The sequence below is a fragment of the Miniopterus schreibersii genome (assembly GCF_964146895.1).
Source record: "Miniopterus schreibersii genome assembly, chromosome: 6".
Classification (NCBI taxonomy): Eukaryota; Metazoa; Chordata; class Mammalia; order Chiroptera; family Miniopteridae; genus Miniopterus; species Miniopterus schreibersii.
Window position 1 is genome coordinate 35,892,684 of NC_138107.1, and position 19,120 is coordinate 35,911,803.

A 19,120-nucleotide genomic window follows, 5' to 3' on the forward strand; every position below is an offset into this window, starting at 1 on the left:
AACAGCATGGACAGATCTGGAGAACATTATGCTAAGTGAAATAAACCAGTCAAAGAAAGCCAAGTACCATGTGATTTCATGCATATGTGGAATCTTATGAACAAAATGAACTAACTAGCAAAATAAAGACAGACTCAGAGAGTAGGCTGACAGCTGTGGTGGCGGGGAGGAGGCTGAGTTGGGGGTGGAGGGATTGAGCAAATTATAAAAAAAGAAAAAACTTATGGACAGCGAAAACACTTCGGTGATTGCCAGGGAAAGGGGAGTGGGGGATGGTGGAGGAGGGTATAGAGGGGATAAATGATGATGGACTGAGACTTGACTTGGGGTAGTGAACATACAGTGTACAGATGATGGTTACAGAACTGTGTACCTAAAGCCTGTATAATTTTGTTAACCAGTGTCACCCCAAAAAACTCAATGAAAAGCAATAAAAGAAAAAAAGAAAAAGAAAAAAAAGATTCCTCTTACATGTGGAAAAGATAAAAATGTTAGAAGAGAGTTATAAGTAGATTACACTAAAGGGTTAAAACTGTAAAATTAGATTATGATTAAAAAATAGATTAAAAAAATACACATTTATCAGTAGTGTTCCACTTTTTTAAATCCATGCCCCTTTTGATAAACATTTCATCTCCTCTCCCACTAAGATACAAGAGCTTGCTTTATGGATGCAACACCTGATGCCAACTCACAGATTCACTCCTAGACCAGTGGACTAGTCAGAGATTTTTCAAACTTCTCATATTCCTGCCCCCACCTCCAATACCAATTGAGAATCACTTGATATAGTAACAACAATCTTTGGTAAACTGTCTATAACTAATTGCTAAAACCTGAATTAAACAAAATTATCCTTTTTTTGTAAATATCATGTTACATTATCTAAATCAGAAGTCAGCAAACATAATCTGTACAGGGTCAGATGTTAAATATTTTAGTCTGTGTTTCATATTAAAACTCTTTTTAAAAGTATTAACTGTAGCTCAGGAGCCTTACAAAAACAGGTCTGCACAGTTTGCCCACATCAGCCATAGTTTATCCACCCATATCTAAAGAATGACCCTTGGCTCTATCAACTTTTCTAGCAGCAGGGGTAATACAATCCTGCAAAACAGAGGCAACTCTGCTCATGCCTTCTCCCTACTGGCCCAAATCATAAATCTGTAGCACTCCTTTCTCAGACTGCACATATAAAATACTTCTAGAATTATCATTTACATTTTGAACAATAGGATCATCTTCCAAAAATACGAACTGTAACAAGGAAGGACCAAGAAAAGAAACTGAGCTCTTTGAGCGGTTTATTCTCCTGCATTTGGGGCTAAACCAACCTGTTTCTGTTTGGTATGCTACTTCATATAAACATCTGTCCCTTCCAGCCAAGAAAATGTTCTCATTATCAGTGGGAGGTACTATTAAAATGTAGGTATTATCAGTGGAAAGAGAATATAAAGAACCTGGAAGCCACTGCATTCTACCAGAAATACTGTCATTAAGAACTTCTCTAATCAATTTTTAAAGAAAAGGTCAGTAGTTTGATTAAGGGCTCTAAAGTCAAACCACCTAGATTTATGCTTCCAAACTAAGCATGGGAAAAACATTTACTTGAAGTCTCAATGTCCTCATAAGACTAGGACTGTAAGAGTCACCACCTTGGAAGGTAGTCATAGTACCTGACGTAAGAGGTGGCTGTTGCTTTAATTATACTCTCCATTACATACTACAAGTTGACCTTTCATGCTAAAAAAATCTTTCTAGACCTAAACAGGGAAACAAAAAGATCATCTTTTAAGGACCTTTTCCAAGTGAAATAGATCAATATATTAATTCCAATAACTTGATTTACCTGTGAGACCTAAATGCCAGTCCTTCGTCTAGCATATAAGACGTCCCTATGAAAATAAGATCCACATAATGATTACCACTAACTAGCATGATCTGATTTGACTAAGTTCTTCATTTCCAGAAAAGCAGATTGGTTCTAAAAAGTCAGTTTTTCAGATTGTCTCATCTATTTTCTCACAATTTTTTCAGATTTGAAAGGCTAGCTGCTTTTGCTCTCTACTCTAGTTTTGAGTGCTAAATGGTTAGCTTAGCCCTGGCCAGATAACTCAGTCAGAGCATCGTCCATACACCAAAGGGTCGTGGGTTCGATTCCCACTCAGGGAACATACCTAGGGGGTTTGATCCCCAGTCAGGGGGCATGTATGGGAGGCAACTGATTGATGTTCCTCTCCCTTTCTATAAAAATTAGTAAAAAAAAGAAAAAAAAATATCCTCAGGTGAGGATTAAAAATAAATAAAAGGTCAGCTTAATGGACTATAGTTCCTGTTTTTATGACTATTCTAGCATATAAACAAAAATTATAAATTTAAAAACCCTATTTGCTATTTAATCACTTTATAAGCCTATTACTAAAATCTAGCCCCTAAACTTCTCATTATAATTATAAATCTCTTACCATTATTACAAAGTATATGCTAAATTGTATCTATAGTCTTTAAAGCAAGTGTACACGTCCTCTGAGTAACTTTTTTACTAACAGCATCTTCACATAGACAAATATATGGAATACTAGTTGTCAAGTATCCTCCGAATTTATCTTCACAAACAAGTACAGTCAAGTACTCTGCCCACTTCACAGGTAAAGAAAACTGAAGTCCAAAGGTTACACAGTTTGTCCAAAGTCATACATTTAGACAGGAGGAGAAACAGTAATCAAACCCAGATCTCCAGGTTTCAAGTTAACTGTTATTTTCATTACATTTCAGTTTCCTTCTCAAAATTTTAGCCCCACCACCACCACTGTCACACAGGTTTTATGATTATAAACTTACTAGAACCATTTTTCAAGTCAAATCTTCTAAGCTGGGAACTGCTCTCAGAAGGACTCTTATATGCCTATGATTTCTTTATAATTAGAAGTATAATAAAATTAATATAAAATCTTATTAGGTGTCAAAATTAATCTTGGTGGTCTATTTACTCTTAATTAACTGTGAATAAACACACTTGAAAGACTGTTTTATATTCACAATTTAGTCAACCACCTAAAAATTCATTTACATAATTCAGTTAGTATAATCAATACAACTATCAATACAAATGTATCATTTAAAGAAAATGCAATACTGCACTTCCAAATTTTATTCATCACAATATATGTTCCGTTAAAAATAAAAACTATCGCCCAGCCAGGTGTGGCTCAGCGGTTAAGCGTCGACCTAGGATCCAGGCGATCAGGGTTCGATTCCCGGTCAGGGCACATGCCCGGGTTGCGGGCTGCAGCCGATCAATGACTCTCATCATTGATGTTTCTAGCTCTCTCTCTGCCTCTCCTTTCCTCTCTCTGAAATCAATAAAGATATATTTAAAAAAATAAAATAAAAATAAAAACTATCGAGAATTAAAGTTTCCACAAGCTACAAAGGATGCTCTATAAAAATTAATTTGAAACACAACAAAACTTAACTATTTAAAATAATACATTTTGAAGTGTTGGTTTAAAATCAAGTCATATCTAAGCAAAATCTGTGCAATAAAGCAATCTTATTTAAAACATTTACTTAGTAATTTAAAATTCAAATCTATAATTATGTTGAAAAACTTATTGTCTACTAATTTAAAGATGAACAATTCTTAAACTGTTTATGCTTAAGATGCCAAAGTAAATAATCTTAAGAGATGGGCCAGTTTCATTTTTAGTATGTTTCAGTTTCAAACACTGTAATCAAAATAACTAACACCACACCTACAATGACAGTAAAGTTAATTCAGAAAATGTCTATTTCTCCAAGTTGCCCTAGAATTTATTATTTCCACACCTTAATACTAAACCAGAACCAAGTGACACAAGCAAAGGTAAATATTTCTTGCATTTTTATTACAACCTATGATAGACTATGTGCCTGTTATTTATCCATGACAGTGACCAAATGGGTCATGCCACCATGACAACAGGTCATCTGGACTCCAGAATACTACATGGATTCTTTATGTGCTTCCTTTGCAGAAGGCTGCCACCATTTATGCTACCATGAATTACCTAAGCCTTATACTCCAAATCTTGTTTCTCTTACAATTTGAATTACTTTTAACTTAAGTAGAAGCTGTATCAGACCATGTTGCTACCTAATTTTTCTTAGTATCAAAACCTCTCATCCAACCATCTTTTTCCTTATGTGATCCCTGAGCTCCAAAAATGCTGTTTGTGTGTGTGTGGGTTTGGCAAATAACTAAAGGTAGACCTGCTTTAAACCTGATGACTGCCTTCTCTGTAGAGACCAAAGGTTTTCACGCCTAAATATTTCAACGTTCATTACCATTATTTGATTTTTCAGTACTCTGAGTTCTCAAATTCCATAAAGAAAAAAATTCTATCATTTCCCCAGTTATAAAATACTCTATATTCCATATGCTAAGTAACATATTTAATAATTCCAAAATAATTTAATTTTCCCACATTACTCATTTCACAAACATAGCATCTCACATACAAAACAAAACAAAAACCCCCAAAACTGATAACTTTACACATTTTCAATTCATTTCTAAAAATTTTAATTTGGTTCCTATTATATAAGAGCCATTTATCACTTTAGATGTAATTATGAAAGCAACTTAAATATTCTAAAAATTTTACTGTTAATAATTTTTTCTAATACACTCATTTAATGACTTTCTTGAAGTTAATTAAAAGTACATTAAAATAGGAAGTGATTCTAAATGTTTAGTATAACTGTTCCTTTGCTTAGTATTACAGACATTATGAATTCTAAAATTTATGTAAGGAAACTACTAGCAAGAATAAAATTAACCTGTTTGGTATTCCTTGTCCAGAATAAGTTGGGCAAAACAGAATTTTATTTGCTACAATTCTGTAGTGATATGATAACACAAACTTGGAGGGAAAGTATGGCTGCAATAAGTGAGAAAAGGAGTTTCTAGTTATCTACCTGATAAAGAAATTCCAAGTGGATTGTAAAACTGACATTCATAGGATTTACTTAACTTAATGTTCACTTAAGAATTTTTAAAGTCTTTATTAAATTCTTTAATTAAAACATATATATCATTAAGCCATATTAACAAGACAAATTAACACTGACAATTTCCAAAAAGAAAACAAATTATTGTGATGGTTTTAAATTACACAAATCTCTGGATAGGAGGAGCCAGGTCCAACAACAAAGTACCCTTCACATATTCCTAAATGTCACCTGATCAAAAGAAAAAAGCTTCATATATTCTCTAACCAATTCTGGATATTTCAACCTTTCAAGTACCTCTTAATGTTAATTGTTCCATAAAAATAGTCATAGTAAGAATCACTACGCAGACCATCAAAAGTTTTGTAGATATCTACACAAACATGTTTTAAAAATTATTTATTTTTGGTGTTTACTATCCTTTTTTCTTTGTATCTTAGGCTTAATTATTTTATTCTTGAATCTAAAAGTAATTATACTAATATCTTTTGAAGTACTAAAGTGGTCTTTTTTTATACTATAGCTATTATGTTCAGAAAGCTATGCATACTTGTTTCTGAAATAAAAGATTTTCTTAAACTTTAATACATTAGGAAGCTATAATTGAAACAAACTTTAATACAACTACTAAAGTTCAAGTAATAGCAAACGTAAACCCTTAGTATCTGATTTGTGCCAGTCCGTTATTGGCCCATTTCATAGACTGGAAAACAGACTCCTGTAGTACTTGCTATTCTGCCCCATAACAATCCTCTAAAGCACCACCATGTAGTTAGGGAGAAGATAATACAACTTCCTCTTTACATAATACCAATTCAAGGTATTAAGACTTTGGCAGGTACTTATTTCATTCTGAAATGTCTGTAAATGTCTCGCTTTTAAAAATAATGATATAAGTACCAATTACATGTGTAAGAAAGAAGTTTTGTCCACTTCAGCCCTTCAGCATGAAATATTGCCTTTACAACTAACATTGTATTTGTTATAATGATTATGATATATTAAAAGCCGTGTTTTAGAGGTTACCAAGCTAACCTTACTATTTCATTGATACTCTGCTAAAAAAGGAAATGGAAACTCTGCAACTCACATTTACTTCATATGCCCCACCCCAACCCAAATTATACTGGTATTTTTGCAAAGTACTATATTATCTTTAATATAGAATGGGATTCCCTGATTCAAAAACATTTAAAATGGTATACATTTTTCCCCCTAAAACTTGCCTCCCAGGTTTTTTACCTTAACTTTCACATTAATCAGCACATTCTAAATAAATATATACTTAAGATACATACCTAAATAACTCCTATTTGTGGTTCCTATTCATCTCTAAATTTAAGACCACCAATAATTTATGAAACCTAATACTTAAACCATATTGAAAAACATACTAATTATAGCATAAAGAGGTAGTGTACAATGTGGTTAGTGTCTCAAAAATCTTCAACCTTGCAAGGAGAAATCATACTACAACTTAACCATGGCACTATCAAAAGCATTTATAAAATTTTAAAATCTGCATTTCTCTATACCTACTTTTCTGTGTTTTGGATAATAAAACTCCAAAAGGAAAGAGTTGAACTCTTAAAGACAATGCACTGCTATTTCTAGTTCAAAATCAGATTTTCAGATTAGAAAAATTGTAATTCACTTATTTCATGAATAAGATAACTGGGGCCCACAGAAATCCTGCAGGTTATCTGCTGGCAGGGCTAAGATCACAACCCACATCTCCTGGCTCTCAATCATTTCACTTAAATAGAAAGATTTCTAATAAAGTGGGATGATTTTAAGAAAAGTAAATACCACTATAAAACATAAAATAAGTATTACATTATTTTAACAGATTAGCAAAACATAAACCCAGTTTTGGAAAGAAAAAAAGAAAAAGAAAAAAGCTTTGTAAGCAAGAAATATAATCAGTCTCAAATCTAGTAAAAATGCTTAAAAATTCTACCTCAAAAGTCTCTCATAAATATGCAATCACCACTAATTAAGGTGGCAACTAGAAAGGGAAAGTTAACCAACTAATTTCACCATGCAAACTAATAAAATAAATAATTGTCCAAAAATTAGTTGCATTTTCTTATACTATAAAAAGCTTGTCTCCTAAGCCTGGCTCCATTTAAAAAATAAGAATTCTGATAAAAGTTTAAAAAATGCCCTTCTGCTTTAAAATCGACCTCAAATTTTTTAAAATATAAAATTGATTAAACATATACCATGAATCCAAAAAAACCTTTTAATTTCCTATCAAAATGTTTTAAATCTTAAGGTCGATGGTAATAATCACACTGAAGTTTTATCAATCACACTTGAAATAAATGCACCAATTTTTTTTTTAAATCTGTAAACTTTTAAAACTGCTCATAAAACTCCACTTTCCTCTTGGTCAAAACTCAATCACTGATTTTATCTGTAAGGTGACTGCAGATACTAATCTACACCTATTTTTAAGCTCACAAATACAAATATTACTTCCCATCCCAAATAGCTGTAATTTGAGATTTTTCTAGAAATTTCAATCTGACATATGAATTCTTCCATTTAAAATACTACTCAATTTATCAGTAATGTAGCAACAAATTTCCAGGTAGAAGTAGACACTACTGAAACCACGAAAAATAGTTATTATTTTGGTTTCGCACACCAAAATAGTCTTCAAACCAATGTTAAATGAAAGTAATTTGATAGGAAACAAAGTTAAACATGTTTAAGCCATAAGAATAAATTAAGACAATAGAGAATACTATACAGAGTTTTGCATGTGTTCACCTAGACATAAAATTCAAGATCCTACTATTATAAACAAAAATGTACTCAGATAGCTGGTGTTCCAAAATGGTTTCAGAGCACACTAAATCTCAATTAAAAAGTTGAAGGTAAACGGAATACCCACACACCTACATACACAGTTTGATGGATATGAAAGCACCTTGAATGATGCTTTGTATCCATTAGATACAGAGTGAGCAACATGCTGAATGAATAAAGAGAAAATGGGCCAGAAAACTCTGAATTCTAATGAGAATTTTAAGTGTCTCATGAGTATGCCAACATGACTGTTCTGGTATAAGGGTGAAAACACTCCAAGAAAGACCCAATTCCATGCGAAATAGGCAGATTTTGATAAATAATACACCGATGAAGACATGTGTCCTAAGTCTTGAGAAAGAGCCAGGAATATAAATTCATTTTATGAATATTTGAGAGACAAGAAACCCCTCTCAAAAAATTAAATTAAATAAAAATCAACATTGGTACCCTTTATGTTACTGGAGAAAACAAAATGATATTCCTACAAGGATAAGACATTCCCATTATTTGGCCAAATACCATTAGCCACTTCATTTTAAAAATATAAACATAACATTACCAACTGTCTCCAAGAAAACACAGCAATCTTTAATAACTTGGGGTTTGTGGGTTTTTATAAGATGCAAAGATGAGTTTTGTAAAAAATCTGCCCAATTCTTAAAAATGGAAAATTATAATGTTTATAATATTTTTTCAAATAACAAGACAGACATGGAAATCCACTTGAGATCTAAAAATTTAAATACTGCAGTTATTGAATTTGAGTTGGCCTCAAACTCTATTCATTTTAGCTAAGTATTGAATGAAAGTAGCCTAAATCACTACTTGAGAACTGCTAATTTTCCATTAAATTTACTAAACCTAAGTACCCTTGCTTATTTCAACAGCTGTAAGCACTTATCAACAACCTATATTAAATCTGTAAGAGACTTAGACGCATGTTAAATGTTCTACATCCCAATGAAATGAAAACCATCAAATCAAAATCACGTCATGCCTTCACCTTACACAAGTCATTCAATTCTAAGCTAACTTTGAAACTTCCTAATGTTTCAGAAACCCTCATTAAATAACAGTCATTATTAACTACATCACGACATCAGTTGCAATATGTCTCAGAAAATCAATGCACTGCATAGATTTCAAAGGCTTGATTTGCCCCGAGTGAGTGCTTTATCTGCCTAACACACACATATTCATACAATCAACCTAAATCAGTTTAGGAGAAAAGAACATGGAAAACTTAACTCCCAGATACAGCTACCTTACTTTTCACATTCACAATACTAAAGTGATAGGTCCACATTTAGAAGTCATTTTCTACAAATTACTAAAAAAGTCATCTTGAAAACCCACAAAATTAAGTAATAGGCATTTTAAGCTACTTAACAAAATATCCCAAGATAAACTGAAAAACTTTTACTTCCCAAGTTCCATCCTAAGTAAATACATGAATAAAAATCAAAACGCTTCAGTGGCCTCCAATAACCGTTTTTAATTAAAAGGGGCATAACACGAGAATTAGGAGAATTAGAAAAAGCCTGTTAAACTTCTGGATTTAGGGCATTACAAGCTTTTACACTTCTGCGAATATTTTGGTAAATGCAAGATGTTCTGCTGGCCAACTATCATCACACATCTGAACCCCTCCAACAAAAAACCTAGCTCTGAATTTAAAGAAAGCAAAAAGAAACGCGAGAGAGAAAAAAAATATAACGTCTTGCCACGGTTCCGCCGCCGCTGAATAGCCTGCTTGTGAAATGCTAATGCCACTTCGGAGCGGTTAGTCACCAGCTATTGTGTGGGGCTGGAGAAAGCCGAGCCGACCGCGCGAGCAGCGCTAGCGAGCGAGCGCGCCCTCTTTCCTCGCGCCGCTCCCGCCGCCGCCTCGCGCGCCCCCGCGTCCGCACGGACGCGCGCGCCAGCCCCTCCTCCTCCGGCCTTGCACTGCACAACACTCATGACGTATCTTTATTTCTAGCACATTAACAAAATATCACAAATAAATTGTCGGCAGCCCCTACGGCCCCGGGGTGCAGGTCCCCCCGGCCACTGCCCCCCAGAGCCCCCGCGCCGACCTCCCAACGCTCCCCCTGGCCTTTGGAGCTTTCACGTTCTGGGGCCAAGTTTTTGTCTCTGTAAAAAATTGCGGGAAATTCAATTTTTATTCGACTCGGGGAAAAGTTTCTTTGCTCCGCGACGTGAATGTCTCACCAGATTCTGGTAGGTCCTGGGATGCTCCTTCCCGGTCCAGTCGGTGCGCCGGGGCAGCAGCTGCGGGGAGAGGACGTCCCGTGAGCCGGGCCCCCGGCCCCAGCCCGCCCGCTCTCCTCCCCCGCCAGCCCCGCGCCCCGGCGGGGACCCCAAGCCCCGCGCCCCACGCCCCAGCGGCGGCGGCAGCAGTGGCGCCGCGGCCCAAGGGCGGCCGCGCGGCGGCAGGACGCGGCGGGCCGCCGCCGCCCTTACCTCTTTCTCGGCCACCTCGCGGATCAGCACCTGCAACAACAAAGCGGGGAGAGCTGAGCCCCGCGCCCCGGGCCGCGGCCCCGCCGCCGCCGCCGCCGCCCTCCCCCACGCCCGCGAGCGGCGAACGCCGGCCCGGCCCGCGCCGCGCGCCGTCGTACCTGAGCCGCCTGCTGACAGGGTCCATCTTCCAGGAACCGGGCGATGAGGAAGTAGAGCTCTGCGCGGGAGAGAGGGACGGGGAGACACACATGCTGAGCGGCCGGGCGGCGGGGGGCGGAGGACCGCGAGCGGAATCGCCCGGTGCCAGCGGCCCCGGTAGCCCCTCGACTTACCCGATCGCAGCTCCGAGAGGCCTTTCCTCTCACAAGACATGTTTATGGGTCACTTCAGGGCCGCTGGCGGGACACCCCGCCGCCGAGGGGAAGCGGGGATGGTGCCGCCGCCTGCCCTATAGCTGTCACTGTGTGTTCACGAGCCGAGCCTCGGCTCCACCATTCAAGCTACGGCGGCGGAGGCGGAGGAGGAGGAGGAGGAAACAACAACTCTCAGGCAGCGGCTACGGCCGCCGCCTCCGCCGCGGATCCCTCCGCCGCAGAAAAGAGTCCGTCGCCTTCATGGCCCTGGGCTCGGCCCGCGCCCCCGCCCCCCGGAGGAAAAAAGGAGTGCCCCGCGCCCTGCGCCCCCAGCGCCCCCGCGCCCGGCGCGGCGAGACCCCCACCCACCCCTCCCCGGCCGAAGGTGCGATTTATTTATTTATTTCCAGTCGGAGAAGATGTCGGAGCCGAAGCCGCGGGTTGGCTGGGAGGCGCTTTCTCTGTGGAGGCCGATCGCGGGAGGGAGGGGGCCGGGGACTGCTCCGCGGAGGGATCTGACGCACACGGAGCCGCAGCACAGCTCTATTCAGTGGCGCTGGCTGGGGCTGAGATGGAAGTTAGTTTCTATGTAGCAGAAATAGGAAACAAATGAAGCAAAACTGCCCAGAGAGGGGAAATGCCCCGAGGATGGGTCTCACTCTCACGCGCGCACACAGACACACACGCCGAGGGCACTCTCACGCTGGGCAAACTCGGGATCGCGCTGCCCGGCCCGAGTTGAATGATAGTGTTTGGTTTCTGTCTCTTGCCATGTGCATGTGTATAAATGCTGCGGATTGGCATCTGTGTAAGTCTTGTCCTGCGTTATTTCTGCAGCCTATGCAAAGTGTTGTGTAATTTATCGGAGTGCTTTATAGTGCGATAGAGGTTCGGGCTCTTTTTGTTAAGCACTCGCGTTTGCCAGCCCGTTATTTGCTGAAGCCACCTATGCATATATCTTCTATTACTGCCATTGCCTTAAGCGTACATTTTTAAAATGCTTTTATTGTTATGTGGGCAAAGCGAACTCCTGATCTGTACTTGCGATACTCTTTTTCCTGATTACAAAAAGGCTAGTGAGGGCTAATTAGGGATTGGGGATTAAAGAACCTTAAAGCTTTTTTTAAGTGTTTACCAGAAGGAATAATGTAAACATCAAAGAAAGGAAAGAACACTAATATTTATCCTAACTGATCTGGAGGTAGTTTAGTGACAGATCAATACCCTCCGAAGGATATTGAAACTATGCTACACTTTAGCCGGGGTGATTAGTGATTAAATATATTAAATTATCTTGTGTATCTTGTAGTTGACTTCGTCATGCTAATTAATGGCTTCTAATTTGAGGTGTAAACCGTCTCGGTTTACAGTTCATCACGGGAAGACTTCTTGAAAACTGACCCCCAAAAAAGAAAAAAATTAATCTTTTGTAAATTAGTATGTAATTGCCGTTTTTATATGCTAAATCATACATCTGCGTTTTGTGATGAGGATTAGGGCCTTGTTTGTTAAAAAACGAATATGGGTGAAATTAATGGAAACAATGGAAAAAGCCATTTGTTAGGAAACAAGGACACTAAGTGATCTTTATCTCCAGATGATTTAAGCACTTTTCAGAAAGACTCGAGAGTTGATTTTTGTTTTTTAAGGATTGCATTTTAAAGGGGATTGGGATAGTCGTTCTTTTGTTAACATTTAACAAAAGATTCTCCTTAAAATTTTTTAGATAATAAACTGCATTTTATGGATCTGGTCTAAAAAAGGTTATTTGTGTGGGAAAGGACCTACAAGCTGCATTGTGGTTTTCTAGATTGTTTCCTCGAGCCTCCTACCCGCCTAGCTCCTTAACATTCCTAGTGGGAAATACTTGCTGCAACTGCCTTGGGCTGCACTGCCAGGCTGCATCGGTGCGATGCCCTGTGCTCAGCACCCAGAAAGCACCAGGCACGCGATGAAGAAGGGGAAAGCCTAAACCTCCTTGGAATAACGTGATGTAAAAATTGCCTTTTATAACAATCTTAATCAAATAAAAAAAAGGGAAGTTACCATGAGTTGTCCCACTGCTGCTTATCGGAGAAACTTATTTATTGAAATGGCTGTCCTTCAAATGTTGAAAATATTTGCATTTTTAAAGACAGTAATTCCATTCTAACTATTATAGATAAAGTAGCTTGCTTCTGGAAGATTAGGTTTGAAATGACATTTAATATGCCTTTGTGCAATTTTATTTATTTCTGTGCCTGATGCTTGCTAGTTTATCTTTTCTTTTTTTTTCAAGTATTATATTCTCCAAATAATTGTAATATTGTATATCATGATGTTCTTCAAATAAACAGATTTTAAGAACTAAAGATCATAGTTAGAATCTTGTGGTTTTGGAATATTTGTATTAGTCTGATTCTTACTAATAGATGTTTTGTCCTTGTGAAGGAAAATAAACCAAATTATGACACGGAATATAAAATTACCCTGGGTAAAGTTTTCCATATATATCTTGTGACTGTTATGTAAACATGGGAAGCTAGTATGATTATCTCATGTATGTTTTTCATTTAGAAGTTACAAAAGCTTTTCCTAAGAACGCTCCTATACTTAGCTCCTAAATTTTTTTCAGGAAGTTTTCTGAATATGATGTTCCTGTCATTTTGAGTAACCTTTGACAATGTTTATAGTTTCTTTTTCAAAGATGGCTGTCACCCTGCCTTTGAACTAATTTTTAACTATCAGTCTGTTTTATGAAAATATATATTAACTGCTAAAAGTTAAAACTTCCCTTTAGCCAAATAAACTACTTGTTTTTAACAGTGGATGTTAAATTGAATTTTACTTAGTTTATTAAATGTAATAAATACTCCTTATAACATTTTAATTTCTTTAAACATAAAACACATTTCTGGATTCAGGCATTACCTGTTAACTATGGGGCTTATTAAATCATTTAGTGTGCATGGATACACAAAAAGTCTGTACGTATCAAATAGAAAGAAAATCTTACCTTGAAGTCCTATATTTTAGTTCCCAAGGCGATGGCACTTGTAATTTCTTTCTGAGCCTTCTCTTTTGCATATAAGGATAGTTCAGATTCCATCTATGTCCCTTTCTATTTGTTTATTTTAACTTTTTCATGGACTTCAAAAATAAAGTGTCAATTTAAAATTATTTTCATGCCTTTTCTATGAGAAGGCTAACAAAAATAGTTAAAGTTTGGAAAGCCAATGATTAATATTTTTAATATGACAGTCTCTTTAGGAGAATTACAAAGTTTTCTTGAAATGTGAAATTTCAAGAAAAATTTCTGTGAAATTCATCACTTGTTTTCAAGATAAATATTTAACAGAAAGTTTGTCTTGATCGTGATAAGTTATTATTCTAATGAAATCATCAAATGCTGCCATTTGAGCTCTTTCTGGAACAAGATGGGATAATATTTATAAATAAAAGGATTCCACCACATTTATGAAATTTGGTTTGTCTCCACTAGCATGAAATAATACATAGCTAAAAAAAAAAAAAAATCTGCAAAAACTTTTAAAATTATATATTAAATCCTGTTTTTATTTTGATATGCTTTTCTTATAGCTATAAAGTGTAGAAATGCAAAAGTAGAAACATTATTCTTCCAAAAATACCTCCTTATTTAATACTCATCTGTCCTGACAACAAAATACAACTGTCAAGAGAATCTTGCGTAATACACTACACTCCCTCTTCTGGATTGCTCCCCAATGTTGCATGTTTCTTCCCAAGTCTCTCTGACTTTCTCTCAACACACATATTCTTCTCTCTTCATAAAGCTTGAATATATATCTAGTTTGAAATATGAGCAGATATACTATTTGGCTGCTACAGAAAGAAGAGATAGTCAACTTTAATAAGCCAAGTCATTATTTAACAATTTGTATTGTCTCCTTTATATCTCACTGAGAAAGTTTTTCACTTAAATTAGGGCACATTTCCTTTTAATCTAACAAAAAATTAGCTGGTTACCAACAGTCAAATAACCCCTTATTTAAATGTTATTAGTAATTCACTACTTAACTTTTTTATCTCCAAATTAAATAATCCTAGTAGCTTAGATTTTTATTAATGTAAGTTTTAGTTTGCACAAGAAAGATATATCTTCGTGGACTTATTTATATGTTTTATTTTTAACATCACTTCATGATCTAACAGTGCAATTACAAAGATTAATGTAGAAAAACAATTTTAGAACATATTCCCCCAAGATTTGGAGCAACACAGTGGACAAAGTAGAAAAAGCTGTTCCAGATGGCAGGAAACTTAAAGGAGAAGTCTGTAGGCATTTTGTATCATATGAAGATGTATGATGGATGGAGAGTGGGCTGGACTGCGCAGGGAACAGCGGAAGGAGAGAAGATAGACTGGGGGAAGGGAGGCAAAGTCTTTGAAAGTTTCTAGTGGTGATGCATTAAACAAAGCATGCTATTATCAATGTGATTTTAAGATGGAATTTGATGACAGGAGTTATGTAGTCACTTGCCTTTACATGCACCCAAATTCATAAGCTACGAACCCCAAAGAAGCAAAATTATTTGATTCACTCAAAGGAAAGGGGGAAGTTTATCTGTCAAGTTAGTGAGGAATCTCTACATAATAGAAACACTTAGAATCAAGGACACCAAAGTAGGCACTGCTGTTGGGAAAGGAGAATAGTTGTTTAAAAGAGTAAGATCTGACCACCAGAGTGCCCACAGGTCTGATTTGAGACTGAAATGTGAGAGTAAAACAGATGAAAGTAAGATCTGACTCAAAATTGAGAAAAAAGCCAATTTAGATTTAAACTGACTTTGTAATAAAAAAGGGTGTTTCCATTTTTTGAATTCCTATCAGAAGAAGGCCTGTCTAATTTACTACCTTATTTTATAAATTGCCTATATTTTTTTTCTCTTATATACTTGCAAAAATCATCACTTATGCCTCTGTACTTTATTCCCTTTGATGGGTTTAGTCATGTATATTTGTTGAAATAGTGTTTAGCTAACTACCCCAAAGAATGAGCTCTATTATAGTTACAAAATTTAAAATAATGTTGATAGCAAGTAGATCTTTCAACTGAGATGTGTATGTTCAAAATTTAAGAAAAGCTTATAATTTAATTTGAGGTTACACCTACAAATCCCCTTGCATTTGTAATTTTCACACTTACATTTGAGTGCATAAAAATATACGTGGGGATGAAATGGTTATAGTGGATATTTTAATGTTCATCAGAGCTTACCAACTGGTAATATTTTGTATAAAAACTAATATAGCCTTTAAATGGGATCTACTGGTAGGAACATATGTGTTATTTCCTCTCAACAATTATCAGAAGTAATGTCACTGAACATTATTTGAGAACATCTTTCTTAAGAATATTCGGTAAGCTGTATCTTATTAGAAGGAAGAAATATTTTGCCATACTCACCTCTCTGGTTTGCACATGTTACACTTTATACTTGTTTTTGTCATTCAGTGTTTTGGTTTTTTTGGTAAATGTATGTATAAGATTTCCATCTTTTCCTGATATTCCAAATTTTCAGTTTTTTCAGTGTCTCTACAAATTTCCTCTCTTCCATCACTGAAACTTTAGTTTCCAATGGTAAACCAAATATGGGAATTAAGACATGTAATAAATTTGGAGAGATCTTAAGAGCTCTAAAAATATGAAGGAATCTGTTCATTGCTTCTTATAGTTGATACAATCACATATTAAGATCTTCAACATGTCTTATTTTCAGCTCTCCTTGCTATTAGACAAAAGATTAGAGAGACAATTTACACAACTGGTGGGAAAGGAGGAAAACACAGTTCCTGCCTTCCTCTGCTTTTCCATAAGGAAAGAAATTAAGTAATAAGCAGCAAGAATTTTCTGTTTGTGAAGCATATTTATGCGTTTTTGTATAATCAAATTTTTATTTCTTTTTGCTAAAGTCAAGGAAAATGTGGCCTCTTTAAATATTAAATTGTGCTGAGTTAGAGGAATTACTGATTTTTAAAAAAATTATTTTTGGAGTAATTAATGCATCTTTCAGACTCTAGTTTATAAAGTGTCCAGTGTAATAACTGGCTGAAGGGGACATGCATTGACTCAAACCACTCCATGGCCAATAGTTTTGCTTCACTTGACCTCTTTGAGATGTTTAGGATGAGAAACTCACTTCATTTTGAGGGCCAGATCCCATCATACCTAAAAAACATTTTTAAATGAATCCTTGATGAATACAATGGCAAATTTCAATGGCACAAGAGTAAAGTATTTTTTCCTAATGCCTATTAACATTGCATTCTCCTTCTAGGATAATAATTACAAAGGTCATTTCCCCTTTCGTTCAGCCAGCTTCTTATTGTGGTCTCTTCTTTTTCTTTTTTATTATGAAGAGATTATTTTAATAGAATTTTATTTTTTTAATGTTAAAAATAAGAAGTTCTGTCACAAGTTCTGGTGACTTGTACTACTTCCTTGAAGCTGTGTTTCCTTTTTCCTGGTCAAAATCATAGGAGTTAACATAAGGACCCAAAGTCAACGTTTACTATCTGTCCCCTGTGTCCATATGCCATTCCTGCTTCTATCTTACCCTCATTGCAGCATTCTTACTTTCTCTCTGTGCATCAGCTGAAGAAACATCATTTAAATACTGGCTTTCAATCTGACACTCTTGTGTCCAACACATGGAGATGCCCAGCACACCAGAGGCTGATGGTGGCTATGAGAGCTCATGCGAAGCAGCTGAGAGCCCCTCTGCGCCTGGAAAGCAAAGGTTTCAGTGGTAGTCTGGCTAGTCTCCAGAAATGATCAATTATTAAAACCTAACTTTATTTAGGAGCAATAACTCAATTTATTGAATGGACTGCAAGAGGTATGAATCAGGGGCTATACATATCTTTTAAATTTAACAATAAAGAATTCATAATCCTGAAATAGAAACAATTTACATTATATATTTATAGTTTTTGGTACAAAATGTATATCTTTTACAAATACAAGCAAGAATAAATTCTACCAAATTATTTTTAGTAACTACAAAGTAACAACAAAAAATTTTGTGAAGTAATCAGTTGAGTGTGATATAGATTAATATGAAAGCGTGGTTTTTTTTCAAAGTACTTTTTGGGATGAGCATATGATTTCCATATTTAAAAAACTTTAACAACTAATTTCTAACATTAGTTTATAGTATAAACTATGAAGAGTTTAAGTCAAGAAGTTCTCTAGCCAAAATTAAATCAAAAGCTTACAAACCTAGAAATCAAGGGTTGCACTGAATCCAAAAATTTTTTATAGTGTCCAAGGTTTTTCTTTTAACTTTAGTTTTTTTAAAAGTACAAACGTTATCATTCTTTAAAAGTTTAGCTCTTTTTAACTAAGATATTTATGCTTCAACACGTTAATATTTGAAATCTAGAAATCAGGTCACCTTAACTCAGGAGCAGTTTTTCAAGCCTCTTTATTATGGGAAAATGTCAAACACTCAAAAAAGTAAAGAAAACAGAAATATGATCCCCAGGTACCAGATTCCTGGCATTCATAATTATCCACATTTGGTCAATCATATTTTATCTATTCCTCCAACCACCCCCTTTCTTGCTTAAATGTTTTGAAGTAAAGCTTATCATTACCCCTGTGAAAAATTTGGTATGTAGTCCAGAAGCAAATTCTAACTAGCTTAGCTCTTTCATTGAGTGATTGATTCATCTATTTAATTCCACATATATTAAACATGTCGAACATCTGCCATAATCTAGACACTGTATTAAGTCTTGGAAATTGATTGGCTGGACAAGGTTATTTGAATCCTTTCTAAGAAATTCTCTTATTGTTGGACATGAAAACTGCTAACAAATCAGGTCAGATCATGCAACTGCTTAAACTCGTTAAATACTGCTTTGTGAACTCCTGGACGATCTTTAGTATAACATGAGATCCCTTAATAATCTGCCCTCTGAACTTTTCTACACTCAACTTTACCCACTGGACCAGAAGCACTCTAAACTCCTACTATATGGAAATAGTTATCCAAACAGGCCACTCTTTCGTTTTCTACACCTCCTGGTGTCTGTATTCTTCACCTCAAAATCAGACCAACAATTCTCATGCAGTTTTCAAGTCACGGCCTAATTGTCACTTCTTTGAGAAAGCCTGTGTGCCTCTCCTCCCAGCAGACAGCTAGCTGTTCATCCTCTGTGTTTCCAGACCCCCTTTTGTATATCTCAACTATAGCACAACTTTCAGGTATGTTATAGTTTTATATTGTTCTGACTCACTAATATTTTTCCTTTAGGTTGGTCTCTCCATTTTAGATTTCTATGTCCCCGTTATATGCAACGATTCAGAATATACAACAGGTACTTAATACATTCAGTTTTTTTCCTTGGAATATGTTTATAAGATAAAGAAACTATGGTCATTTCTGGAATTATATTAGGATGGTTCCTAACAATGACTCCAGTTTGCCATAATTTCACAAGGTTAGCTGAGGCGCAGGGCT

The 19,120-nt window shown here is 36.2% G+C and overlaps 1 protein-coding gene across 1 annotated transcript in view; it reads right to left on the reverse strand.

The window, feature by feature from the left end:
- The window catches only part of PHIP (PHIP subunit of CUL4-Ring ligase complex), a 121,528-nt gene extending 110,663 nt beyond the window's left edge, over positions 1-10,865 (reverse strand). The window contains exons 1-4 of the mRNA XM_081139923.1: positions 10,611-10,865; positions 10,437-10,495; positions 10,279-10,308; positions 10,027-10,086 (exon numbers count right to left, since the gene is read on the reverse strand). Of these exons, the coding sequence (XP_080996049.1) occupies positions 10,027-10,086; positions 10,279-10,308; positions 10,437-10,495; positions 10,611-10,650 (189 nt within the window). The 5' untranslated portion in view covers positions 10,651-10,865. The remainder of the gene's footprint in view (positions 1-10,026; positions 10,087-10,278; positions 10,309-10,436; positions 10,496-10,610) is intronic.
- Positions 10,866-19,120: the final 8,255 nt, after the last annotated feature.